This window comes from Panicum hallii, chromosome 7 (genome assembly GCF_002211085.1).
Source record: "Panicum hallii strain FIL2 chromosome 7, PHallii_v3.1, whole genome shotgun sequence".
Taxonomy (NCBI): Eukaryota; Viridiplantae; Streptophyta; class Magnoliopsida; order Poales; family Poaceae; genus Panicum; species Panicum hallii.
This window is the reverse complement of record NC_038048.1, coordinates 27,276,643-27,303,129: the sequence shown is the minus strand read 5'-3', so window position 1 is coordinate 27,303,129 and position 26,487 is coordinate 27,276,643. Positions and strand designations below refer to the sequence as shown.

At 42.7% G+C, this 26,487-nt stretch overlaps 2 protein-coding genes, 1 long non-coding RNA gene, 1 other non-coding gene and 2 pseudogenes across 5 annotated transcripts; 2 read left to right on the top strand and 4 right to left on the bottom strand.

Moving 5' to 3' along the window:
• Positions 1-348: 348 nt before the first annotated feature.
• On the bottom strand, positions 349-1,125 carry LOC112899068. The gene is made up of 3 exons (XR_003229974.1): positions 1,052-1,125; positions 874-957; positions 349-519 (listed from the first exon to the last, which is right to left on the bottom strand). It is a non-coding gene; the product is annotated as an uncharacterized LOC112899068 (long non-coding RNA).
• Positions 1,123-3,096, bottom strand: LOC112900564. The gene is made up of 6 exons (XM_025969412.1): positions 2,690-3,096; positions 2,179-2,222; positions 1,777-1,817; positions 1,414-1,568; positions 1,257-1,322; positions 1,123-1,160 (listed from the first exon to the last, which is right to left on the bottom strand). Exons 1-6 carry the CDS (start codon positions 2,901-2,903, stop codon positions 1,123-1,125), a joined length of 558 nt encoding a protein of 185 aa, XP_025825197.1. The 5' UTR covers positions 2,904-3,096.
• A 3,140-nt stretch (positions 3,097-6,236) lies between these two features.
• On the top strand, positions 6,237-7,898 carry LOC112900563 (annotated as a pseudogene).
• Positions 7,899-9,400: 1,502 nt separating this feature from the next.
• LOC112900562 lies at positions 9,401-12,092 on the top strand (annotated as a pseudogene).
• Positions 12,093-18,177: 6,085 nt separating this feature from the next.
• On the bottom strand, positions 18,178-18,313 carry LOC112901756. Its single transcript, XR_003230345.1, has one exon. It is a non-coding gene; the product is annotated as a small nucleolar RNA Z247 (small nucleolar RNA).
• A 566-nt stretch (positions 18,314-18,879) lies between these two features.
• LOC112900048 (wall-associated receptor kinase 3-like) lies at positions 18,880-26,033 on the bottom strand. Of its 2 annotated transcripts, none has more exons than XM_025968763.1 (6): positions 25,734-26,033; positions 24,755-25,656; positions 23,129-24,197; positions 21,964-22,434; positions 21,229-21,381; positions 18,880-21,154 (listed from the first exon to the last, which is right to left on the bottom strand). In XM_025968763.1, exons 3-6 carry the CDS (start codon positions 24,033-24,035, stop codon positions 19,899-19,901), a joined length of 2,787 nt encoding a protein of 928 aa, XP_025824548.1. In that variant the 5' UTR covers positions 24,036-24,197; positions 24,755-25,656; positions 25,734-26,033; the 3' UTR covers positions 18,880-19,898. The 2 variants fall into 2 exon arrangements, with proteins under 2 accessions (XP_025824548.1, XP_025824547.1); XM_025968762.1 differs by having other exon boundaries at positions 23,129-25,149; positions 25,546-25,656.
• Positions 26,034-26,487: the final 454 nt, after the last annotated feature.

The window sequence follows — 26,487 nt, the reverse complement described above, 5'->3', positions numbered from 1 at the left end:
CCATCCCTAATTTGGCATATAAAAATGAGAACTTTGCATTTGTAAATTCTTTATCTCAACCTGACAAAGGAATAAGCATGTGACTAATTTCCTCAAATAATACATGTCATAAATGCCACAGTCTAAATCTAAGAAATATACTTTTTTTTGCAGGTTCCTCTTATACACCCTTTAATCCTTTCAAACCCAATCGGTTAACCTTTATACAGTAAGGAGACCAGACAAAAATATAAAGATGGATATATAATTTTAGATTATGGACCAAATTCTCTGCAATAGTTAGAGCAATTTCTTAATTAACATAGTAAATGAAACAACTTATTTTGTGCCTTCTTATACAAACCAAAGTGCTCAGATTAACACCAATGTTGAGGACCAACAATGAACAATTCACACCTACAAAATGGTAAGTGCACTTCGAGACATGGCACCAGATAAACCAGTAAAAATTCCCCAGGCTATGGCTGCTCGTGGAGTCAATGATCGCTGTCAGCTGTGGCTTTTTTCAAGAAGGTAAACCTGCAACTCATCCAATATGATTTGTGTAGCAGGAAGGTCATATTAGAGTATGAAAGGAGGGCAGGAGGCACTAATTCAAGAATGATTATGAAAGGAGGCACTAATTAAGTGATACCAGTTGTTGGCTGTTGCGGTGCTAACTCACCACGCTCGCACAACGCAATACTCATAGCAAGATTTTAACAAATAGGTAGCTAGTGTGCAGGACCATAAGACATTTAAAATATAAAAATAATCAATTTTACTGGAAACTACAATGTTTTGCATCATTCAGAGCAGAGCAGGGATTTCAGAAGCCTTCAACAACTTTTCATCAATTAAAAAAATAGAGAAATAAGCAAAGCAGGACTTCACCACCTCTGGTGTAGCACGCTAGTCAAGTTCCCCTTTGATGTTTTTCACAATTGCATTCAACCCAATCCCCAGGCTCTCATCCTGCTGCAGCAATAACAAGTGTATGGTTTGGTTTCTGTGACCTAGTAGAAACACATTCAAACCACTTCCAAATTGGAGGTATGCTCATTTATATTACCTCTCCCCTCTCTCTTCCATCAGTTCCTTCCAAGTCCATTACAAGGGTGCATGGTTCAATGTTTTTAGCCTTCACCAACTCCAACCATATACCTTTGGTAGTCTGTGACCTGAACATGTAAAGAAATACTAATTAAATTACACAAGAACACACAGAACTACAACCCAGAAAGTTTAGTGACAAATATATAGGAATAGTAGCACACCTTCCTTTGAAAGCATCCGTCTCCCTAACATTGGGGCCAAAAGATGATTCAGAAGTGTACTTTTCCCTGAAAGAAAAAGAGGAAGATGGTGAAATCAGACAAACGGAAATATCAAGTAAACAGAGTCGAAACAATGGAAAAAAAAGAGACCGCATACCACTACTTTGCGGGCCCATTATTGATACAATAGCATACGAGAGCCTGCATGCACCCAATCTAACTTCCTTCATGAAGTTCTCCAATTTGGAGACATTGAAGACCCCATCACCATCAATGAGTTGTGTAGAGAAACACGCGCCCCCCATTTGTGATCTACAAGGCATGAATGCATGAAAAATACGTAATAAGCCATCATATTCATAATCATGAAGGGGAAAAAAACTAAAACCCAAAGTAATAGGGATATGATTGCAGAGCTTTGCCTGTCTCCGGCATTCTCCAAAAGCAAAATCTGACGCAAAGCTTATTCTAAGAGTTTGGCACACAAGAAGAATATCAACATGTTCCTATAGATACACACTTGTGGTGGAACCGGAGAGGGCGGATGCAGTTGGCAACATCCTGCAAATGAGCGGTCCAACTTTAATCAATCAAGCAATCCAAGTCACAATAAATTATTCAATCATATATATCAAACTATCATATATCAATGCTTATGTTCAGTGCTCCTTTTAATCAATGGTAAAAGATTAAACTGCTGCATAGTAGCTAGCCATAAAAGATGAAGTCGTATAATAAAGAACATATGGGAAAAAGGTGAATTTGAAGGTCCAAATTGGCATTAAAGATACACAACAATTGCATTGCCTGTCAGAGGGGCAATGCTCATGATATGTAGAAATAGTACAACGAAGAGCAACTTTCCCATTTCGTACAAAACATGCATCATGTTCTTGTAAGTTGTAACAGACTCATCTCATACCTGAATTGATGATTGTGAGAAGTGTCCAAGATCTGCATACATAGCTTCAGAGCACAAAAGTTTCAACAATAATAGAAAAAGCTAGGTGTCAGCCTTATGACATTTCAATTCAAGTAGGGCCACAACCAAACAGTAGGCAATAGCAGCACAGCATATCTGTACCTGTTACACATAGAAAGATTCCACCCATTAACATCCAGCCACCAATTTGAGTCTTCTTGAGAAATTGATACATGTAGTATGGGGAGAGGACTTGATAGACATAGTGGTCCCAATGGTTGAAATTGTAGAGGTCTATTGCACTTATGCAAAGAAGCCAAATGCATACTAGTGCAAAAAGAAACCCAACTTGTTGCAGTGCACATCTCATAAGCATGGCACAATTGAACATATAAACAATAAGTTGACTGAAACTAACATAATTCAAATGTAACTGAAACATTGCCTACTATTAATTCAACTATGTACCATATAGTGGAAAGCGTGCAATCAAAGAAAGGATTTAACCTACATTTGTTCTGCTCCTTTTCCATCGACAATTCGAGCCTGAAACCGCAGAAAACACTGCAAATGGACCAGAAGAGCACACATATGGCATCAGATAATTCCATTTTATTTAGCAGAAACAATTGACAACAAGTCAACCATGACTTGGGTTGACAAAAATTCCAGCGATTTAGTCCATGGGAGAGCGCGGGGAGCGGGGGAACAGAGAGAGGAGACATCGAGGGTGTTCCGTTTTACCTCTTACCCATGGAGGAGGGGCACCGTGGCGGCCGGAATTTGCCCGGCAAGGAGCAGGCGGCGGTCTGTTCGCGGCACGACCTGCTGGCGGAGAACGGGATGTCGCAGGAAGAGGGCGACGCAGGCCGCCCGTGGCTCGTGCCTTGGATGCGCGGCGGAGGAAGGGGGTGCCGAGCGCGCAGGCCCGCGGATCGCGCCCCGGCAGCGCAGCATAGGAGGGGGTGCGGGCGGCTCGGGAGTCTCTCGCCCGCGGCTCGCGCCTCGGGGGAGGGTGAGGGTGAGCTAGAGGCAGAGTTTTTTTTATCGGCCGATTTTTACCGATTTTTCCGATATTTCTCGTTTATCGGTGGGGTCCGATTTTTTCCCATACCGGCTAAAAATTTCGGCCTTTCCCGCGCGCGCCACCGTGGTCCAAAATTTACCCACGCCGGCCCATTTACCTTTCTAGCCCATCAAAACCCTAAAATCCCCCACCCTCCAGCCTCCAGGCACAGGCTCGCGGCGTCGGCGGCGCTTGTTCCTTCTTCCTCCAAACCCCCACCCTCCGCCCCTCCGCGGTCCGGCCTCCAGGCTGCGGAGGGCTGCGCCTACTTCGGCGGTTCGGCCAGCCCAACCCGCCGGCGCCCTGCGCGTGCCCGCTGCGCCAGGCCTGGGGCAGCCTCGACACTCTCATCGGCCGCCTCCGCGCCGCGTACGAGGAGTTCGGCGGCCGCCCCGAGTCCAACCCCTTCGCCGCCCGCACCGTGCGCATCTACCTCCACCGCTCCGCGAGGTGCGGGAGGCGCAGGCCAAGGTCCCCTACGAGAAGAAGAAGCGCAAGCGTAGGAGCGCCACCGCCGCCCCTCCTTTCGTGCCACCTCCTATTGTGACCGCAGAGGGCGCAGGGACATCAGGAGGCGCCGGCGAGAAGGAGGAGGACGACAAACCGTCGCCGTCCGGTGAACCACAATAGACCACCACACCGCCATCCTCGGCTCCTCCTCCTCCTACAAGTGCTTCCAGTGCTAGTGAATTTAATTTGCAGGACGTAGAGAAAGATAACCTTCTCTGCTCTATCTCAGATATATATGATGTCTTTATTTCTTCATCTATATTCAGGATGCATGCTCAAGCTTTTACTGTTTGCTGATTTGAGTGCCATGGGGTCATATTGATTTGAATTTCTAGTATGATGTGTATGTGTTCCTGCTTAACAACTACTAATCCTGGCCTTGGCTCCCTGTCAGTGTTGAAGGCCCTGAGAGGAGCTCTTGGAGAAGAACGTCAAGCGGCCGAACTTGAAGCAAAGATTCCCTGTGAGTGGCTCCTGATTTTCTCTAGCGATTAAGGTTCCTCCTTTCAACTAAAGTAATTGATTTGTAGCTAGCATCTTTATTTCTATTTTGAGCCATATGATCTGCATCTGTGTGTTAAATACCAATTGGTTATCCGTGAAGCAACATTATTTGTGATGATGTGTAGTGTAAAATTTGTAAGAAGTGATTGAAATTTTGGAGTGCATGAATGTAGTAGATTAATGTTGAATTGTTGAGTAATGAAAGTTCCTTTTTCATTTTAGCTGCTTGAGTGATGATTTATTTTATTGGTTTCGACTTGCTGGATCACATACTAGTAAAAATATATTGTCTGATTGTTCTTTAACGAACAGATTATACACAGATTTTATTTTCTTTTATATTAATTGAAATTAATGCTAAGGACATACTGCAGAGAATGGATTGCCGTGGCAGTGGCAAGGGCAAAGAGAAGGCCATACCAGATAGGGACGAGGTATGCAGTGCAGCTGGTGGGTCGTCCAAGACATATGTAGTTGATAGAGCAGGTTCGTTTGACACAAAATACATGTCATTTTTCCAAGTTCCCTCCATATGTGTATTTTTTTTAACAATAGATCTCATTCTTTTTTAGGGAAACGGATAGAATTGGAAGGAAAAATTAGAGACACATGGAGCCATGGGACACAAGTTGGTAAATTTGGATGGAAGTGTGGCTACTGTCCTACAGGCCAGCAAAGCGGAGGTGTTACCCGTCTAAGGGAGCACTTGTGTGGATTACAAGGTAATGTGCAGCCATGTTCTAAGGTGCCACGCGAAGTTAGGGACATACTGTTGGATGAATTAGCAAAAAGCAAACAAAAGAAGAGGGATACAAGGGAAAGTCATCTCTATATTGAGAAGGCTCTCATAGAGCATGATTATAGAACAGCTATTGCTAGCCTTGATGAAGAGGCACAATATGAGTTAGTAGTGAGTGAGTCGCTAAGGGATTTTAACTTGACTCGTGATGGTAGAGCAAGAGGTGGTGGTATTGTCATTCGGGCTGCTAGTAGTTCTGGGGTATCCAATCTTGGAGGGGCAAATACCAAGTCTTCTTTTGGGAGAGCAAGTGGAACTAGTAGTGAAGCTGGAAATGTCGGCAAGACAGTTGGCACTGGCAGTGGCAGTAGCTGTGGTAGCTTGAGTAAACAAAGTTCATTGCATTCTTTCTACCCAGGCCACAACAGTCCGTTTGATATAGATTTGGTACGTAGTAGGGCACCATCACAACCACGAGTGGATATTATGCTTGATGGGGATTCCAAGCTTAAGCTTTGGAAGGATTGGGCGAAGTGGTTTCATGCCAATGACTTACCTGGTAGGAAAGCTGACTACCCCTACTTTCGGGCTGCAGTTAAATTGACTCAACAGCTTGAGGAACTACCTATCCCAAAAGGAAGAGATATAGATGGACCACTGTTAGATATGAACTATAATGACTTGGAAGCTCATATGGAATCTTTTAAGGAAGATTGGAGTCATTATGGGGTTACAATTATGTGCGATTCATGGACAGGCCCTACAATGATGTGTATTATCAATTTTATGATTTTTTGCAATGGTCGCATGTTCTTTCATAAATCTGTGAATGCAACCGGAGAAGTTCAAAATGCAGAATTTATTTATGAGAAGATTAGAGATGTAGTGGTTGATGAAGTTGGGGCTAAGTTTGTCGTTCAGATTGTGATGGATAATGGTTCAAATTATAAAAAAGCATGCAAGCAGCTCACTACTGAACATCCACACATTACTTGGCAGCCATGTGCTGCTCATACTATTAATTTGATGTTGAAGGATATAGGAAGATTTGACGATGTTGCATATGTAGTGGATAGCGCAAAGCGCATATGTAGGTTCTTCTACAACCATAATAGACTTCATGCTATGATGAGGGAGAAGATTGGTGGAGAGCTGATTCGGTGGAATGCCACTAGGTTTGGCACAGTGTTTTTGTGCTTGCAGAGTTTTTGGGATACGCAGGACAAGTTGAAGTCATTGATGGTCTCTGCTTAGTGGAAAAACAGTGAATGGAGAAATGAGCAAGACCATGCCTTTGCATATGATTGCCTGACAAATAGGGTTTGGTGGGATAAGATGGAATCGGTGCTTAATGCTGTTGGACCCATCTTCTTTGTTCTTCGCTTTGTTGACCGGCAAAAGAATGCTACTCTATCCGGCTTACTTCCAAAGATGATATAGGCATATAATGATACATGTGCTAAGTTGAGAAAAGGTGAACAGGGAAAAAGAGATCTCCTTAACAAAACAGCCAAAGTAATCAGTAAGAGAACACGATATCTTCTTAATGAGACACTTGTGCTTGCAGGTAACAACTGGACAAATAGTTTGTTCAATTCATGTGTATTTTTTCATGTCTCTAATATTGTTTTCTTATTTTTTTTTCCTTTGTAGCTGCTGCACTTGACCCTGGAGAGCTATACAGATCAAACCATGCAAAAAAATCATGTTGTCAATTGGCTGTAACTTTAGCAATAAAGAAACTGGCTACTTTAACTTCAGAGGCTGCTGCTGCAATTGACCAATATTCTTGTTTCATTGAAAAGAAGGGTGTATTTGGAGATCCAGAAGCTCGTTGGTCAGCACTTCATTGCAAAAGCAGTCCAGGTGCACTTCTATGCCTAGTTACTAGTTGAAACAAGCATATCTATGCCTAGTTACTCCTTGTGTCCTTAGTTGAAACCAGAAAATCTTGTGCTACTATTCTTGGATCATTTTGGCAAGTTACTAGTGCAGAGAATCTTAGTGAAATAATCCAATGTGCTCTTTGCTGGATCATTTATTGCAAGTTGTTAGTGCAGCAAGTTACAATGTATAGAAACTTACTTTATGTGCTGTTGTTGCATATTATTATTATTTTAATTAATTGCAGTTGAGTGGTGGGGTTCATATGGAGGGCAATGCCCTACATTGCAAAAGATTGCAAGACGCATTGTCTCACAATATGTATCATCTAGTGGATGTGAAAGAAATTGGAGCACCTTTGCTCTTGTTCACACAAAATTAAGAAATAAATTAGGCTTTGATAAGCTGCACAAGTTGGTGAAAGTGCATTATAACTTGAAGCTACAGATCTAACAATTCGAAGCTGACTTTCAAAACCTTCAAGAAAAAGATGTTGATCCATGTGCTATGATGATGGATGTTGCCCTTTATGATGAACAAAACCCAATCATGGATTGGCTAAATAATTCAATGAGCGATTCCACACCAATTCTCGATGAATACGATGATGATGATCTTGATTGGAACACACCTAGCAGCTTTCTCATTGAAAGTCTGCAAATGGACATAGAAGAGCTGGCTGCATTCAAGAGGAAGCTTTGCTTGGGAAAAAATGGCAGAAAAAAGAAAAAGAGAAAGCAATGGGATGAAGAAGAAGAAGTTATAGAGGACTATGCATCTGATTCTTCTCATGAACAAGGCAGCCCAATTTATGCTGAGTCAGGTGATAGTAGTTCCAATGAAGGTGATGGTGAGTTTCAGTTCAATTTTCTAGTTTAGATTTCCTATTAACATCATGTAAATTTTGTTCTTTGGAATATTATTTTTTCTTGCAAAGGTGATAATGATGGTGGTGAAGGAAGTGGTGGTACTAGAGCTCATGTAGGTGTATCAGATGGTTTTAGCTCAGGTGACTAAACTACAATTGCATACTTTTGCAAGTAGGCTTTCTATAATTGTATTGGTTGGTGACAAAAATAAATACATGTGATCACATTGTAGGTGCTAATCATGGGGAATCAGCTCCTCTACGGCCAAGATCAACTAGAAAAAAGAAGCCAACTCTCAAGAGCATCAATGAACTATAAAAGGTTTGATGACCCTTTCCTTTGCTAACTTTATAACCATTGCTTTAGTGTGATTTCATTTCATGAATAGAGTTTAAACATTTCCTATGTAATTAATTTTAGGGCTGTACAACTCCGCGGAAAAGATGTGGCATGCTTCATTGGTTCAGGATTTTGTGTGGTTGTGCTGTAGCTTAAATGCACTCCAAACTTTTGTAACATGCTAATATCTGAGGCAGCCAATACTTTGCTATCCAATGGACTGTAATATGGCCTATGTGACTGTAATATGTGTCACTTAGTTACATTCTATGCTGAACCTTTCATATGTGCTCCTTTATTGCAATATTCTTTTGGTGTTATATGCAATCAGTGATAACTAATGGATTAATGGATTAGAGGCAGTTTCAAGTGAAATTCTGCCAAAAATTTAAAAAAAATTGAATTTGATCCGATATATCCTGTTTATCTGTAACCTCCGATAATTTTTTTTCCGGTAATGAAAACCCTGGCTAGAGGAGGAAGGAGGGAGGATCTGCATGGAAGAGGGGGGCTGCGGTTGGTGGTGGTGGAGGATCTACGCAGAGGCGAAGGAGGAGGAGGGAGAACACCCCGGCGTCGCGATGGAGTCGGAGAGGAGGGAGAGCGACGGCAGAGGAGGAGTCGGAGAGGAGGAGGGCGTTGGGGGCGGGCGAGGTGGAGGATGTCGGGGAGGGCGAGGTGGGCGAGCGGTGATCCCTGATAAACACGCGGTCGAGATTTCGTAGCGGCGGGACGATTAGCGTGAGGGGGGGCGACGGTTGCACCAGGGACGACGACCGAAAAAAACGTCCCTTAGCCTCTTTTTAGTAGGAGAGATTACAGGCAGCTGACAGCAAAATTGGGAAGTGCACTTTCCAACTAAAACCGGCAATCACCGGTTCATTGCTATAACGACGTTCCAATGACACCACATAATTAACGGAATGGATGGCCCAGATTTACCGGAAGAGTCCAAACTACAGTAAGCATAAACTCGGTTCCCTCCGTCGTCAAACAAACCAATGAACACCCCCCCCCCCGGGCCCCCCGCCCCCTTTGTTGCGGGCGCACCGCCGCTTCCCTGTCCGAATCCACCCCCACCCTGCTGCGCCGGCCGGAGTCCTACTCCGATCCTTCTGGTTTCCTTTGGTCTCGTTTGACCGGTAAGCTCTAGCATCGATTAGCATCGCCTCATAATCAGCTGCTTACCTGCTGAGAAAAAAGCATTTGTGCCTATGAAGGCATCATTGCTCAATAAATCGTTTGGCAGTTGGCACGATCAAGGAGCTCTGGTTTCTTGTTCTTTCTCTGCAGAAAACATTGGCACCTCCCATGGCGAAGCTTCCCAATGGTGTCGGCCCGAGGTATGCAATTTCAGCCCTTTGCGCAATGGCTCCAAGCTAGCGGCTGTAATGCATCTGTTTAACTTTCAGCAGCAGCGGCACACCAAGGTCAAACGAGGGCATGAAACTCGTATTTTCGACGTTTGCTGTTGCTGGCGTCTTGTTGGGTTACCTGTTTGTGATCTCCTTCCCTGCAGTTAACATAACCAACGTAAATTGTCCCCCCTTTTCATCATGTTTTATCCTGCTGTGTGTTCAGAGGTTAAAAGATCTTAATCTACCGCCCTTAGTAGTTTGATCTCCCTTCCTCTGTTATCCCCTACATTGAAGATCGTAGTGCTGTCATCACAACCGAAAATAGTCTTAAGGACAGTTCTGACTCAAAATATGACGAAATTCCCAAGGTATTTCTGATCTTGTTATATCAGTTATATACTGTCTTAGGCCCTGATTTTACTGTGTCTGGTACTTTCTTATATTTAGTTCATGCCTTGTTGTTAGTTCTTCCTCATGCATTGTGTAAAAAAAAATAAGATCAAGACATATGCCAAGGGTGTAAATATATGGTGCTCTGCTTATAGAAGGTAGACCAGCCATTGCCTTCGCCCAATTGTTGTGCCTGCACTATGTGTCACGCAATTAGCTCAAGAACTAACCTTGATTTTCAATATCTTTTAAAAACCTGTACATAACTACCTGCAGATTTATGTTTCTACAAACCCAAAAGGTGCTGAAAGAATTCCACCAGGCATTCTTGTGCCTGAAACAGATCTTTATCCCCGAAGATCATGGGGTGAACCTAGTGAGGTTGGTGGTTGTTTCTGCTGTAACCCATGGATTCTGTTTCTTTTTAGCCCCTTTCATGTGTGATCTATAATCTAAATTATATGGTCATACGTCAGGATCTTACTAGCCAGCCGAGGTACCTTGTTACTTTTACAGTTGGCATCGCACAAAAAGCAAATATTGACGCTGCAGTAAAGAAGGTAACTACTTACACACATTTACCTGCTTCTTAAACTGAGTACATGAGACATATCAGCTCCATAATAATGATGTAAAATAATTTTCCATGCATCCGAGTAGACATGGTAGTCACTTTGTTCCGTATGAAATTGTAATCATTCTTTTCTTATATAGTTTTCAGATAACTTCAACATTATGTTATTCCATTATGATGGTCGCACCACTGAATGGAATGAATTTGAGTGGTCCAGAAGAGCCATCCATGTTAGTGCTGGGAAACAGACTAAATGGTAGGTTTTATAACAACATCCTGACCTAATATGTTTGTATGAGACATTTGTCTAGGAATTTAAAATTGTGTACTTCTATTGTTTCATAAGGTGGTTCCCAAAACGTTTTCTTCATGCAGATGTTGTTTCCAGTTATGAGTACATATTCATCTGGGACGAGGATCTTGGTGTCGAGCATTTCAACGCAGAGGCGTAAGCAACATATAATTGTTTCTGTTTTTTTTTGGGTCCATGTTGAGTAGGATGAGACATTGATGCTGCATTCCAGGTACATTGAGCTTGTCAGGAAGCACGGGTTGGAAATTTCTCAGCCTGGTTTGGAATCTTAGAAAGAACCAGCATGGCGTATGACCAAACGACAAAGTGATCAAGAAGTTCACAAGTGAAGCTGAATCCATATTAGTTCTCAATGCTTAATACCACAAAGGTGTCATCAATATTAGTTTCTCATGTAATATTTTGCTTCATTCAGAGAAACCGAGGAGAGACCAGGCTGGTGCACTGATCCCCATCTATCTACTGCCATGCGCAGCATAGGGTCCCAATTTTTGTTCCAGATTATAGCTAGTCTCCTTTTGCCCAACATCTGCTGCCTTCATGTTCAATCTGATATGCAGATTTGTCGAAATCATGGCGACCGTGTTTTCTAGAAATGCATGGCACTGTGTATGGTACATGGTTCAGGTGGGGTGATGCAACACATGCTAATTTATGAATTTGTTTAAACTGGTATGCTGATGCTTAGACACGGTGTTGCGCAGAATGACTTGGTACATGGGTGGGGTATGGACCTTGCCCTTAGGAGGTGAGTGGAGGTATTGGATGAATCTTCGGCTTGCTAAATTTTCCGCATGTTTCATGCTACTACGAGCCATTCGTACAGGTTTCGCTGAGCTGGGCCCCTTTTGCTTTGTCTCTTCAACTGAACAGCCTGCTCATGAGAAGATTGGAGTTGTTGATGCTCAATGGGTTGTTCATCAAGCCATCCCCTCGCTTGGGAATCAGGTATAGACTATAGGTATAGGCAACAATAGGCTACAGCTCACAAGACTTGATTCCACACAATGCCTCCTGATTCTGTAATGTCGATGTTTTGACAGGGAGAGGCTGTTAATAGACGAGCACCATGGAAAGGGGTAAGGCAGTATCTGCTGATCTCATGAATTTTTTTTCAGAGCGTGAGCTCTGATCTGTCCACCACTGCTCCTGTACTGTTTTAATTTGACTGTGAATCCACAGGTAAATGCGCGCTGCAATCTGGAATGGCGGATGTTCCGCACTAGATTGGCTGATGCGGAGAAGGCGTATTACCTGGAGAAAGGGATCACACCCCCCCAATTCGACAAGGTGAAGGTAGCCGCTAGTCCACATGAACACGCTCGTGGCCTCACATATCGTCAGTCGTCAGAGAATCTGCATCCGTAACGATGCAGCTTCGGAGGCCATACTTGTACATGAGACTTCCCAAGGAATCAGCATGGTTCGCTTTCAGCAGAGGTTGGGACTCACTTTTTTTCTGAAAGGAAGAAAAGAAATCAGCAATGCATGGTAGAACTAGCCTTGTGCCGCTTAGTTTGATGACGTTAAATTTTTTCGATAAGATGCACGGTGTATAGATGTACAACTAATAATTTTGATCAAAAGATTCACATATTCTTATTTGGGTAGATTGTGTATATTTGAGCTGAAACAAAAAAGGCCCGCGCCGTTGCATCATTGGTCCTCCTGGGGATGCGAAAGAATCTGTGACACTCATCCACAATTCTCCATTTATTTTATTTTTCCTCTCAAGTGTGTAAAGAGTACTTTTGGGGATGAATTTTGTGAAGAATCTAAGGAACAGCATGGGAGATCAATGCTTGGATGATTAATTGGCAACATTTATTTAGAGGGATTTTTTCCTACATGTTGTCATATCTAGCTAGTTTTCAAAACCCCACTTGTTGAATTAAATTGTAATTTTCATTTAGCTAGTCGAGAGTTTATATTCGTATTCTACCACTTGAACTTGTGGATCCTTATTTTCTAAAAATGTGGCAATTGTTCTTCTCTCTAGTTTACACATAATTTTGAAACAATGCATCCGTTACCATCCGGTTCTTAAATAATTTTTTTTGTGAAAGATAAAATAATATGTTGCCAAAATACTTGATATTTTGGACATGATAGTCTTGAAATAGTAAATTGGACCATCATTAATTCCTAAAATAAATTTTGAACATTACAAAAGTTATGACGTGCTGAAAGTATTTTTCAATATAAACCTACACATGTGATTTCCTATTTTCTAAATAAATCATGTATTATTGATAGTCAAAAATTGACAAACTTGGCCTCATCTCATTAACATATTTGCAAAATAGGAGTAATACAAATTTCGAGACTATAAAAAATATGACCATACAGAAGTACACCGCGGGCCAAACAGCCATGGCCCATTAATGTTCCTTTTCGGTTGGCTCCAGGCTTAATGTCAGTTGCAGCTTTGTAGGTGTGACCATTGGTTATAGAGTGGATTCACCACCGTCCGGGCACGGTCAGCTCTCTGTCCTCGCCGCTCCGCCGCCCGCCTCCGTACTGCCCCTTCTGTTTATCTTCTGCAAAATAGGCAATGTCGTTTTTAAACTTTTGCTTTCGAGTCAAGTTCGTCCCTGTACTCTTGCAAAGATCAATTTAGTCCATGAACTCTTGTTCTCCGGTTCAATTTCATCCTCCATCCAAGCTAGACGTCCATGTAGGCATGCCAACTCAACAAGCCATATCTTAAAGTTTTGCTACGTATGTTATAAGTCCATATTGCCCTTTCCCATTGTATATGTACAGCCGACTCTCCCCAGCTAGCTCACTGCACAGCCGGCTCCCGGATGCATGCCCGATGGGCCACGGCTCATGAGCACGCGCACCACACGGGGTACGGCCGGGCTGTCGACTGTCGAGGCAGAAAGGGAGCGCACGGCAGTACGGCACACAGCACACATCAAGGGTGATCAAATAAAGTATTTTACCAGCAAGCACTCACTGACCGCAGCACACGGCTGCCTGCAATTACTACTGCCAGTGATACTGTCACAGCTGTGTGTGTCCCGGCCCGAGGGGAGGTTTTTGCTTGGGGCGTCAGGCAGAGGCAGCGGCCATTGGCGGCCATAAATGCCCACCGCAGGTGCAGCAGCGCCCTGTCGTGGCGCTGCCCCTGGAGCGGACGGACGACGGGCCGGCGCGGCGAGGGAGGCGGACGACATGCCCTGACCTGCCCATCCGGAAACTCACGAGAGCAGCAAGAGAAGGAAGGTTTTCCGTTTCTCTGAACTGATCTGATGTGCAGTGAGCTAAATGAAAGTGAGCTAGCTGGAGAAGAGCCGGCTGTACATATACAATGGAAAAGGCAATATGGACTTTTAATATGCGTAGCAAAACTCTAAGACATGGCTGGCTGAGTTGGCACACCCACATGGACGTCCAGTTCGGATGGAAGACGAAATTGAACTGGAGAACAAGAGTTCAAGGACTAAATTGGCCTTCCCAAAGTTCAAGGACTAAATTGGCCTTCCCAAAAGTACATGGACCAACTTGACCCTGTGAGAAAATAGGTTAACGTGAATTAGCTCTTGGCCTTCATGGTTGCATGTTAATATAGGGCCAAAGGCTAACAAGATTACAACAGGTTATTACAAAGCTTGACGAGTAAGTTCAGGACTCTATCTTCTAGTCTGTCTTTTAACTTAAATATCTCTGGTTGATTCAACTTCTAACAGCCTCCCTCAATCTTAATTTGGCTTCTTGGATAGATTTAGATTGCGTTTAAACTCTTCAAAGCTGCGAACTGGAAGTGCCTTGGTGAAACCGTCGGCAATTTGTTCTTGAGACGGAATTAACTGAACCTGCAACAATCTTTTGGCAACCCTTTCTCTGACAAAGTGAAAATCAATTTCAATATGCTTAGCACATGCATGGAACACTGGATTTGCAGAGAGATAGGTTGCACCAAGGTTGTCGCACCACAAACATGGGATTTGTTTCTGTTCAGCACCCAATTCTACTAGCAAGGATTGTATCCAAAACACTTCGGCTGTTGCATTTGCTAAAGATTTATATTCTGCTTCGGTACTCGATCTTGCCACTATAGCTTGTTTTCGTGCACTCCATGATACAAGATTTGGTCCATAAAACACAGCAAAACCAACCGTGGACCTCCTGTCATCAACATTGCCTGCCTAGTCAGCATCTGAATAAGCACTTATCAGCTTGGAGCCTGACTTCCTGAGTTTTAGCCCCAAATTGACCGTATATTTAATATACCTTAAGATGTGTTTTACCGTTGTCCAATGCACTGAGGTCGGAGCATGTAAATACTAGCAAACTTTATTCATCGAGTAAGCCAAATCAAGGTGTGTCAATGTAAGCTGAAGTGCCCCCACAACACTTCTGTACTTGGTACTGTCATCAGCACCTAAAACTTCACCTTCAAATTTTGAAAGTTTTTCCGAAGCTGACAAGGGAGTTGGACGCGGCTTGCAATTGCTCATACCAATCTTCTTGAGAATATCTGATGCATGCTTCTCTTGAGATAGCAAAATCCTATCAGATAACTTTTTAACTTCAATGCCTAGAAAGAAATTTAGCTCACCCAAATCTTTTAAGGCAAAATCTGTCTTGAGATCTTGTAGTAGAGCTGAAATAGCTTCTGAAGAAGAACCAGTCACAATAATATCATCGACATAAATAAGCATGTACAATGTTATGCTACCCTTCTGATAAATGAACAATGACATATCTGACTTGGATGCCTTGAACCCAAGATCAATTAACTTAGAGCTCAACTTGGAGTACCAAGCTCTTGGGACTTGTTTTAATCCATAGATAGCTTTGTCTAACTTGCATATAAAATAAGGTTTATCAACATACTCAAAACCTGGTGGCTGCTTCATATAAACTTCCTCTTCCAAAATGCCATGTAAGAACGCATTTTGTAAATCTAGCTGCCTTAAATCCAATCCTCTTGAGACCGCTATAGACAGAACTAATCTGATAATGGCAATTTTAACAACCGGGCTAAAAGTATCCTCATAATCAATACTATACCTTTATTTAAAACCTTTGGCCACCAATCTTGCTTTGTATCTGTCTATAGTTCCATCTTGCTTCCTTTTGATTCTATACACCCACTTGCAATCAATGAGGTTCTTGTCTTGAATCGGTGGAACAAGATGCCAATTGTTGTTTCTGAGAAGCGCTGAATGCTCTTCCTGCATAGCACGTTTCCAATTCTTATCACCCAAAGCTTCTTGCACATCTCTAGGTTCTCCTGTTTCACATGAAAAACCATATCTGACTGTTCCATCGGTAAATAATTTTTGCTTAACTATACCGCTTTGTGCACGAGTTCTTGGCCGCTGCCTCTGTATCTGCTCAGGCGATGGAGAGGCGACATGAGCTGGTGGGGAGTGTGCATCCTGATTGTCTGCAGAAATATCATGCGCAGAGAGTCCAATCGGTGAGACCATCCCAGGATCAGCTGTGGGTGAATCGTTCTCAGGCTGAGGACCAGCAGGTGCAGGCGACGAAGCTTGTCGGGATGCGCCATGCGTCAGAGTTGGAGAGGAGACAGGCGTGTGTTGTCCAAACGCCTGGGGCGCTGCTGGAGAATGTTCGACGCTATGGGAGGTTGAGCGCGTAGGGAGATCAGCTCCGTGACTTGTGCTGGAGTTAGTTTGTAGCGCTAGTATTTCCTGCGTGCCATTCAGCTCCATTTCTTCATAAAATTGGGCCGAATTTCCTCCTGTTGCTTCCTGTCCATCGCCTGTTACTTCCTGTACTTCATCATCAGGATTATCACGATCATTAGCAGTTAGTTCAAAATGATCTATGATACCCCCCTTGATCGTGAGAAAGAAGAGTTTCACGAAGAAGAGATATTTCTTTTCTGAGTGGGCACCTGCATTTTCGTGAAGAGATGCAAAGGGAAAGATTGATTCATCAAAAACCATATCTCGCGAAATAAAAACTCATGCAGTAGCTGGATCAAGGCATTTGAATCCTTTGTGTTGGGAGCTAGGAAGGTTCATCTCTTGGATCTGAAAGTAAGCTTTCTGGAGTTAAATGGCCGCAGATTTGGCCAGCAGGCACAGCCAAAAACACGAAGAGAAGAATAATCCGGCTTTGATTTGAGAAGAACCTCGGTAGGTGTTTGATAGTCAAGGACTTTTGTGGAAGTAATATTTATGAGATGAGCTGTAGTGAGGAACGCCTCATCCCAGAACTTTAGGGGCATGGATGCATTAGCTAAGAGTGCTAATCCTACCTGCACGAGGTGTCGATGTTTCCGTTCAACAACACCATTCTGTTGATGCGCATAGGGACATGAAACGTGGTGAGCTATTCCAATCTTTTGAGAGAAAGAGTTTAGCTTGGTTTGAATGGTCAAGATTTTCCTACTGAATTTTCTTTCAACAAAGTTCTGAAAATTGTGGAAAACTTGAAACACATCAGATTTTTTCTTGAGAAAATAGATCCATGTGTGCTTGCTAAAACCATCAACAAAGCTTACATAATATGTATGCCTTCCTACTGAAGTGGGGGCAGGACCCCACACATCTGAATGTATCAATTCAAGAGGAAAAGTAGATATACTACTAGATCTGGAGCAAGGAAGTTGATGACTCTTGGCTTGCTGGCATGGATCACAAACAGACTCATGACTCAAACTACTGACGGGAAGATTATTGTTCCTAAGGACTTGCTTGACAATAGGAAAAGCTGGATGACCAAGACGACTGTGCCACCGTGCAATGGATGGCTTATTGACTCTGAATGCTTGCCTACTTGAATTGAATCTTGAGTTCTGTGGTACAAGGGGGTAAAGCCCTCCTTCACATTTGCCTTGAAGAAGAGTTCTCTTCGTGGGCTGATCCTTGATAAAAAAAATAGTTTGGATGAAATTCAAGATAGGCTTTATTGTCAACAGCTAATCGATGTACAGAGGCAAGATTCTTTTTAGAGTCAGGAACATGAAGAATGTTTCTTAGATGCAATGCACGACTAGGGGTATTTAAGATCGAATGAGCAATGCTGCTAATTCTCATACCTGAACCACTTGCAGTATGCACCTGATCACGTCCGTTGTACCTGTCGCGGACAGTCAGCTTCTCAATGTCGCTGGTGACATGATTAGTGGCGCTGCGGTCGACATACCAATTTGTGTCGACGCTGTAACCAGTGGTGGCTGATCCTGCAACCTTGGGCTGGTAATCTTCGTCAAAACGATGCCAGCACTCGTCAGCTTCATGGTTCGGCTTCTTGCAGATCTGGCAATGAAGTTTAATATCAACTTGCTATCCTCCTTGCTTGGGTGTGCCTTTGATGTTGTTGCCGGTACCTCCTGTGCCACGGTTGTTGCCACCACGACCGTGATTGTTACCACCGCGACCATGGTAGCCGCCACATACCTGTGACGCTGAGTTGGTGGAGGATTGGAAGCCACCATTGTTGTTGTCCTGCTGCATCTGAAGACGCATGTCGAAGGCAATGACTTGAGCATAGAGATCGCTCAGCTTCATGTCGGCACGGCCCATCACAGATGACACCAACAAGTTGTAGTCGTAGTCAAGCCCGTTCAGGATGAACAAGATCATCTCATCATCGTCGACTTGCTTGCCGATAGAAGCGAGCTCATCACCGATAGATTTCATCTTGGCGAAGTAAGCTGAGACGGTCATGCCACCTTTCTTGCAGCTTGCCAACTGCATGCGCAGATTGGTTGCACGAGCACGGGATTGGGCAGAGAACATCCTTTCAAGGGATGCCCAAACTCCGGCAGCAGTTGTTAGTGTTGCCACTTGGGCAAGCACATCCTTGGTCAGCGAGTTCAGCAAGTAGCCGAGTAGCTGCTGATCCTTGATCAACCACGACTCATAGGCCGAGTTGATGACAACTTCTTCTGTCTTGTCTTGCTTGGTGATGACCATGGTCTTCGCCGGTTCCTTGGTGACGTCCTCCAGGATATCCACCAGCTAAGATCCTTGGATCGCCAGCATGATCTGGGCTTTCCATAGGAGGAAATTGTCTCAAGTAAGTTTCTCAGAGACAGGAGGGCCAAGGCTCTGGCCAGATGTGGTGGAGGAGGAGGACGCCATGGATGTCGGCTGGAGCTAGATGGATTTTGATGGAAGAGTTGGCTCTGGTACCATGTGAGAAAATAGATTAACGTGAATTAGTCTTGGCCTTCACGGTTGCATGTTAATATAGGGCCAAAGGTCTACAAGATTACAACAGGTTGTTACAAAGCTTGACGAGCAAGTCCAGGACTCTATCTCCTAATCTATCTCTAACTTAAACATCTCTGGTTGATTCAACTTCTAACAGACCCGAGAGCAAAACTTCAAGGATGATATCGCCTATTTTTCCTTCATCTTCAGTGCAAGGGCTCTCGGTCCCTCGTACGCTTCTCTCTTTGGCTGGAAAGAACTTTCATTCCTGTATCTGGGTCGCCGCGTGGCCGAGGCGGGTTGTTCCCCATTTTGGTTGGTAGGTCATCTTCGAATATGCATAGTTGCTTCCAACTTACTTAATCTCTTGGTTTATCATTATCTGGTGGCAAAATTTTCAGATTAGCTATTCATGAAGGTGGCCGGTTACTCATTGCCGCCGCTGTTCATGGGTTGCAACCGTAGGGTATGGTGTGGCCATGGCCCATGGGCGTGCGGCTTCCCTTCTCTTCGTGGCTCGGATATAGGTACGGTCCTCTCTGATTATTGGCCTCCAATAGCCTAATAACGAATTGCTAACAAATAAACATGTGTACTATCCCACTTGGGCAATATTTCACGGGCTAGAGGAACCTAGTGCCAGTTTAGATGCCTGCAACTTGTTCATTTGCCAAGATATATGGTTGCACCAGATAATTTCCGAATCTGAAAAGTCTGTCAAGGAGTAGATAGTGCGCTTCTTCTGTTCTCTGAACTTTTGTACATATGGAATCCAAGTAGAAATAATAGATAAGAGTAATTCTAATTTGAAGGGAAACAAGTACTACATACATAGTGCAGAAAATAAGAAATTCTAGAGCATCGTCATCATCTTGGGGATGTTAAGGTGGGCCTCGACAAGATGATCCAGCACATGCCTGAGTGCAATGCAGTATTTTGATAGCTCTCGTAGGAAAAGAGACATCCACTCTCTCATAAAGCCTCCTTTTCCTCTAAAGTTCTTGTGGAATTCTGATACTCAAAGAGAACCTTACCGTGATACCCCAAAAGATGATCCAAAGTCGTGCTCCGAGCTATTAAATCTTTCGCTGTAGCGAGACTGTGAACTAGAACTTTGACCAAAGCTAATATCAAACGTCTCATATCTAGATTCAGCTCTTGTAAATAGCAATGGTTGCATCTCTTCAGATTCAGAATTATCTTGAACAACATGGCATGAGGTTGACCTTTTTGTTCGCAAGAACTGCAGATGCATCTCGACTTGCTTCATTGTAGGTCTCTCTCCACTGTTGAGTCTTAAGCACATTTCCGCAAGAGAGGCAACACTTTTAATCTCTTCCTCAGTTGCTTCCTCGCAAACTTGAGTAGCTACTATCTCTTTTACTGGCTTTGCTTTTAGTTCCCAAAGAAAGTAATTTGATAAGTTTTGCTTTGACCCTGTCTCATTTGTAAAAATAGGTTCCCTTCTTAGAAGTAGTTCCACAAGTACCACACCAAAACTATATACGTCGCTCTTGTCATTTAGCTGCCCAGTATGGTAATACTCTGGATCTAAATACCCAAACGTGCCTTGGACATTTGTAACAACATGAGTTTGATTGATAGGAACCAATCTAGAAGCACCAAAGTCTGAAACTTTTGCAGTATAGTTTGAATCAAGCAGTATATTGGAGGACTTGACGTCACGATGGAAGACTGATACTGAAGCTGCCGAGTGGAGATAATAGAGAGCTCCTGCAGCTTCTGCAGCAATTCTTAGGCTGTCATCCCATGACAGAGAGAAACTATTATCTGAACCAGAATGTAGAATGCCAAATAATGAACCATTGGGAACAAAATCATACACCAGTAGTGGAACCTCAGTTTCTAGACAACACCCAAAGAGCTTTACAATATTCCGATGATTTATTTGAGAGAGAATTGCAACCTCATTAATGAATTGGCTGATCTCATCGTCCTCAATCACCTTAGACCTTTTAATTGCAACAACACGTTGATCTGATAATATGCCTTTGTACACCATGCCATGCCCTCCACGGCCAAGGATTCGTGTAGGATCAAAATTGTTTGTTGCCTTTTCTAGCTCTTCCAAAGTGAAAATCTTTGTTTTGTCACTTGCATTTTCATCAGATGATAACAGTTGTTCCAAGAGAAGGCCTTTATTTTTCTGAAAATATCTTTTTCGTAGTTTCTTCTGGACATCTCTTTTCCATCGACGGATGAAAATTATTCCACATATTCCGATAAGTAGAATGCCACAACCGCTGCTAAGCCCAATCATAACACCTGCAACAGTAACGTTTTAGTTAAAAAATTATGTTCTCTTATTCATATAAGAAATGAAAAGATCATAAGCTTACCTAACAGGAGGCTTTGTTGTTTAACTGATGTACACTTCATTTTTACTGGATCATACTCTGTTTTGCGTGGGCACTCAGTACATTCATAGCTTCCTATGATGTTATGACAGGTCCCGTTACAAATATTAGGGTGGACAATGCACTCATTAACATCTGCATATGAATCATATGTGGCTTAGAAAAACATCAATAATAGTAATAGATCATTATTTTTTTCCGACTAGAAGAGCATGGATGATTATTTTATATAACATGGGAAATAAAAAATTAAATGAAAGTCATGAATCGGTGATGCTTCTAAAATTCTAGTGAAGGAGCGCACCATGCAACATTCTTTTATCTTAATTGTTCACGTAAGTGTACATATCTAGTGAAAATTGAGGAAGGACTACAGAAATTACCTGAACTGATGAATATATACAGCAGGAAATGTACAAATAACAGCACCAAAAGATAGATATTATTTTATCTAAGGGAATGTGTGATTTGCATTGAAAAATAAGGAAAATATATTTAGATAGATGCATCTTTTCAAACTTACATCAAGCAGGGCTATATTTTCTTTTATGTTACTATGTTATTCTGCACTATAATATGCTTCTTAAGCATAGGGATGAAAGCAAAGGATGCACTTTTATGAGAGAAAACAAAATGAATAAAATGGTGTGAAATGCACCCTCTATATTGTACGATTACTGTTTTTTTATCATGTGAGAAGGTGGGGCCAGTTAGCACCTGTGCAGCCATTTTGAATGTATGGATTCCCTACAAACCCATGGGAGCATATGCAGCGGTACCCAATATAACCGTTGGTAGAGTTGACTATCACACACATGCTGTGGTTGCTCACGCATGCATATCCAGAGTTATTTCTCTGTGCTTCCTGACAGGTTAGATTAGCAACAGCCCATTGCAAGGAGACAGATTCCCCCGAGTTAACAAAAAGACTAGCTTCATCGGTTAGAAAGTCATCAATGGATCCTGCCTCTTCAAAAGGTAAGATGTATTTGATGGTCCCATTCTCGACATCAATGGATGTTACTTGATAATATTTTTCGAAAAGGAGGATAGAGGACGTCATGTTTGTGCAGTTGAGGTAAAATTCTTTCCTCCCGAAACAACCTTCTTCCAGACCGAATGGAAATGGAACGCTGATATTTCCACATAAACGTGAACAATTTACTCCCTGCAGTGCTGGACTATAACCTGTTTCCAAACAATAACAGATATATTCATGAGTTCTATCACCAAGAATTTTACAAACTTCTATACATGCGTAAGTACTAGAAACTAGGTCATTATTTTCTGGAATTGCAGACCGTATGCCTTACACACGAGCATGAATGCCTATTCAATTAAGTTTTCAGTATGTTTTCTTATCCAATTTTGATGAGCCTAGCTTGGGCAATATTGATTTGCATCTGTTCAAGCCCTATGTAATCATAGAATTCACATAACGTTGAAAATCTGTATTGAACTTTGGATTGTTCCCCTTCTTTTTTTGTTGTAACATTGTTAGGTTTCCCTTCGTGTACGTTACGGTGTACCATTACCCATCCGGCACTTCTCAGCATGTTGCTGCGTCATGCGTGATCTCATCCGGCTCCCCTCCCTTGATTCTGTTTCCATAAATCAAGGAGGTTGGGTTGCACCGTATGAGATCTATATATTGTAACATGTGTCATCAGTTGAATATAATCGGATTACGTGTGAATCCTCCACTATCAAACATGAAAGATAACACCTAAACCCATCAAATTGAGAGCCTAAGTTTGGTAGACAAACATATCATTTGTTATTTAATAAAAAGCTATAGCCAGTTACACAAATGTAGCAACATCTACTTTTTTAGGCACGCAATATGTTACTCAATACTCCTTTCAGAAAAAAAAAATATTACCTTTGTCACGTGAACAGCCATCGAGAATGTAAGGGTTGCCACCATACCCAGCACTGCACCAGCATAGGTACCCAAAATTCATTCGCGTATAGGAGTCATCGCACCTGCTGTTCCTGCTGATACAAGCATAGCTTGACTTATTCTCCGCTGCGCTGGCGCAGCTAGGCTGATCCATGATGCTCCATGAAATTCTGGCTTCATTAGTGGTTATATTTATTTTATCCCACAGTGAGCTCTTGTCAGAGAACGCCTCAAGCTTGGATTTCGGATGTCGGACAAATTTTAACTCAAACTCATGGGTGTACATCTCAATAAAGATAGAACAACAGCCTGTACCATTGCAATTATTCCTAGCCATGCTGTCCGTAATTTCTTTGTTGGGGCAAGTCATGTTGCATAATGGCTTGGTGTAATCAATGTATTGATTGACCATGTAAATGTCCAAGTCACAACCAGTGATGTTTAGTTGGGCATATTCAAGGCCAAAAGATCTCCCAGGAGCTTTCCAGGACATGCTATAATTATCGACTCCAGGTCTCATGGTAATTATATGGGAGAACCGAACACTGAAATACTTAACATAGTTATAGAAAGACTCATGATCGATAACATCAATATTGTTAACAACCTCTGTGGTGCCATCAAGAAGGAAGAGCCTGGGGAGCTGCTTGGTGCCGTTGCACATAAGGTTGAAATCATGATCCCGGAAGCAGCCCGAGCCCATGCCGAAGGGGTAACCGAAGCTAAGATTGCCACAGCTTGTCTGACAACCTTTAAGTGTGGTCGTGGATGCTTGAGTCCTAACACCCCCTTGGCTTCTTACGATGCCAGAAGCTTGCACAATTGTGGACCCGGTAGAGGCAATTGCAAGTAGGAGAAGAGAAAGCAGGGCATCAAAGGAACTCATGTCTAGCAGTGCAAGAGTGTGTACCTTCTGAAACGTGACACAAATTGATGCTTGTATTGTGGAAGTACAGGGAATGAACGTAGTACCAACACAGGAGTAGAAGAAGGGTTCGATTTACTTCAGAAACTAATTGCGCTCTTCCTGTTTTATAGTCTCTGAGCACTGAAAAAGACCAGACAGACATTTTCTTGACCGGTGCAAAACTGAAGTTGGAGCGGACACGGCAAAGTTATGTTGCACAAGTATCCAAGGGCTAATGGGGACTTGGCCCTTTAGGGTCACATCATCTCTGATCTATCTTAATCAGGCACAGTAGCTATCGTTTGTTTTGATGGCATGGAAAATAGAAAACCAAGTTTTAAACAAGTATAGTACATCAGCAAATGAATGTAATTTATTCCTCTCAAACTGATTCTCGTTTTTATTCATTCTCCCCCCATATTGGAACCACTTGTGTACAAATTAAATTAACCAGTAAGGTTTCTGATCTTAAATTTTGAGTTGAACATACTTTCAGTACACCAAGTTTTAGTGAGCAGCAAGAAGTGACTCAGGATCCAAGAAACTAGTCCTTTTCAGAGGAGGAGCAAAATAAATAAAAACTAGAAGATATATGCTTTTTCCACAAATGAAGGTAAGAAAAGGCTGCCTAATCCCCTCTGATCTAATGTGAATTTAACTCACGGAAAGCTGTCCAGAATCCAGATGATTTTTCTCACCTCTGGACAGGTGAACCAGTGCATGACTATATATGGCATGATTGGTTCTTGAAACTCCAGCTGGACCTGGAGACTCAAAAAGTCGGTCAACGCAAGGATGAGCATCAAATGTGGCACAGACAATGGTACGAGTTGAAAGCCAAGCCACTACCACTGCATTCTAACCCATGAAATGGGTTGTTGAAAAAGTTGATAGATTTTGTCCTTGTCCTTGTAGAGCACGGCAGGTTTTCTGCAATGACTGGTCAACCTGAGGTTTCCTACTGTCACTGTTGAACGAGGCTTCATTGTTGGAAGTAGAGAAGAAAATAGCGAGGAGCAGTCCATTTCTTCGGTCAAGCATCTCTCCTGTTCGTCTTAGCAGTAAACTATTGGGCAAAAGGGGAAGACACGAGCTGAAATGATGCAAGGGTCACAGTTATGAGTCGATATTACCCATATTCCACACAATAATGCGTGCACAGCCATCCCTGGAGTTGGAACTACAGTTCGTGAAACTGGAGCCTATCATTTCACCAGATTATTTTTTTTCCTTAACTAAAGCATATCAGCAGATTTGTTGGAGCTGAAGCCAACAGGCGCTCCTAATGCCCTTGAATCGGTAGAACATGTTGTCTATGGATATCTGGGCATTAACTCGTGAAAGGCTGTCCAGAACTGAGATATTTTACTGTGCTACTAAATACGGTAGTACCTAAAGCCGTGCACGGAAAATTCATCTAAAGATACAGGTGGACAAGGCCAAGAAACATCTATTATCATGCAAAAATTGAGGTTGAAGAAAAACTTACACAAGGAGAAAAAAAATATCAGCACCCGAATAGTTGCGGATCAGCCACGAAGAAGCTCAATAAATTCTGTCCCTATTCGCGCGGGGCAGATTTTTGCAGTAATTGTCCAGTCTGAGTTCGGATGCTCAAATTGTTGGCAAAAACTGAGGTTGAATAAAAACTTACACAAGGAGAAAAAAAATCAGCACCTGAATAGTTGTGGATCAGCCACGAAGAAGCTCGATAAATTCTGTCCCTATTCGCGCGGGGCAGATTTTTGCAGTAATTGTCCAGTCTGAGTTCGGATGCTCAAATTGTTGGCCAAGCTGGTCAATCGGGTATCTGAGGTTTACTTTTCAGTTTCCTGCCGTCCCTGATCAAGGCATCTCTGTCCACAGCATCTGCTGAGGGAATACATACTAGAGAAGGGGAGAAACTGTTAATCATGCTCAGAGTATGGGAGTACCGATTATTGGCACCTATTTTTCTCCCAAGTCAGAAACTGATTAGTGGATGTTACGCAGAAGCAGCCATAACTCGAGGCTGGCGGTCCTTTATCTGTTTGCTGAAACCAAACTAGTTGGAGAAGACTCCCAAGTCAACGCAGAGAGTGAAGGACTTGGACAAGGTCCCACTACTGGTGTGATGTTGCGTCAGGAATGACGACCTGTTTGCAGAAATTTCAGTGACCCATGAAGCTGGGTGCTGAACAGTTGATAGACAGAATCTCTGTCCTCGCAACTCGGGAGTCGAGACAGTTGAACAGTTGATAGACAGAATCGCTGCTGTTCTGGTTCCTGACAGCCATAAATACCAGAGAAAACATCCGGGCGTTCTTAATACAAACCAACAAACTTATCACCGCTTTACCATAGACAATAGAAAATTTGCCAACTGGAGGTTAACAAATTTCTTGCGTGCCAGGTGTTGACGCAAAATTCGGTCAACACACCGAATGTGCCA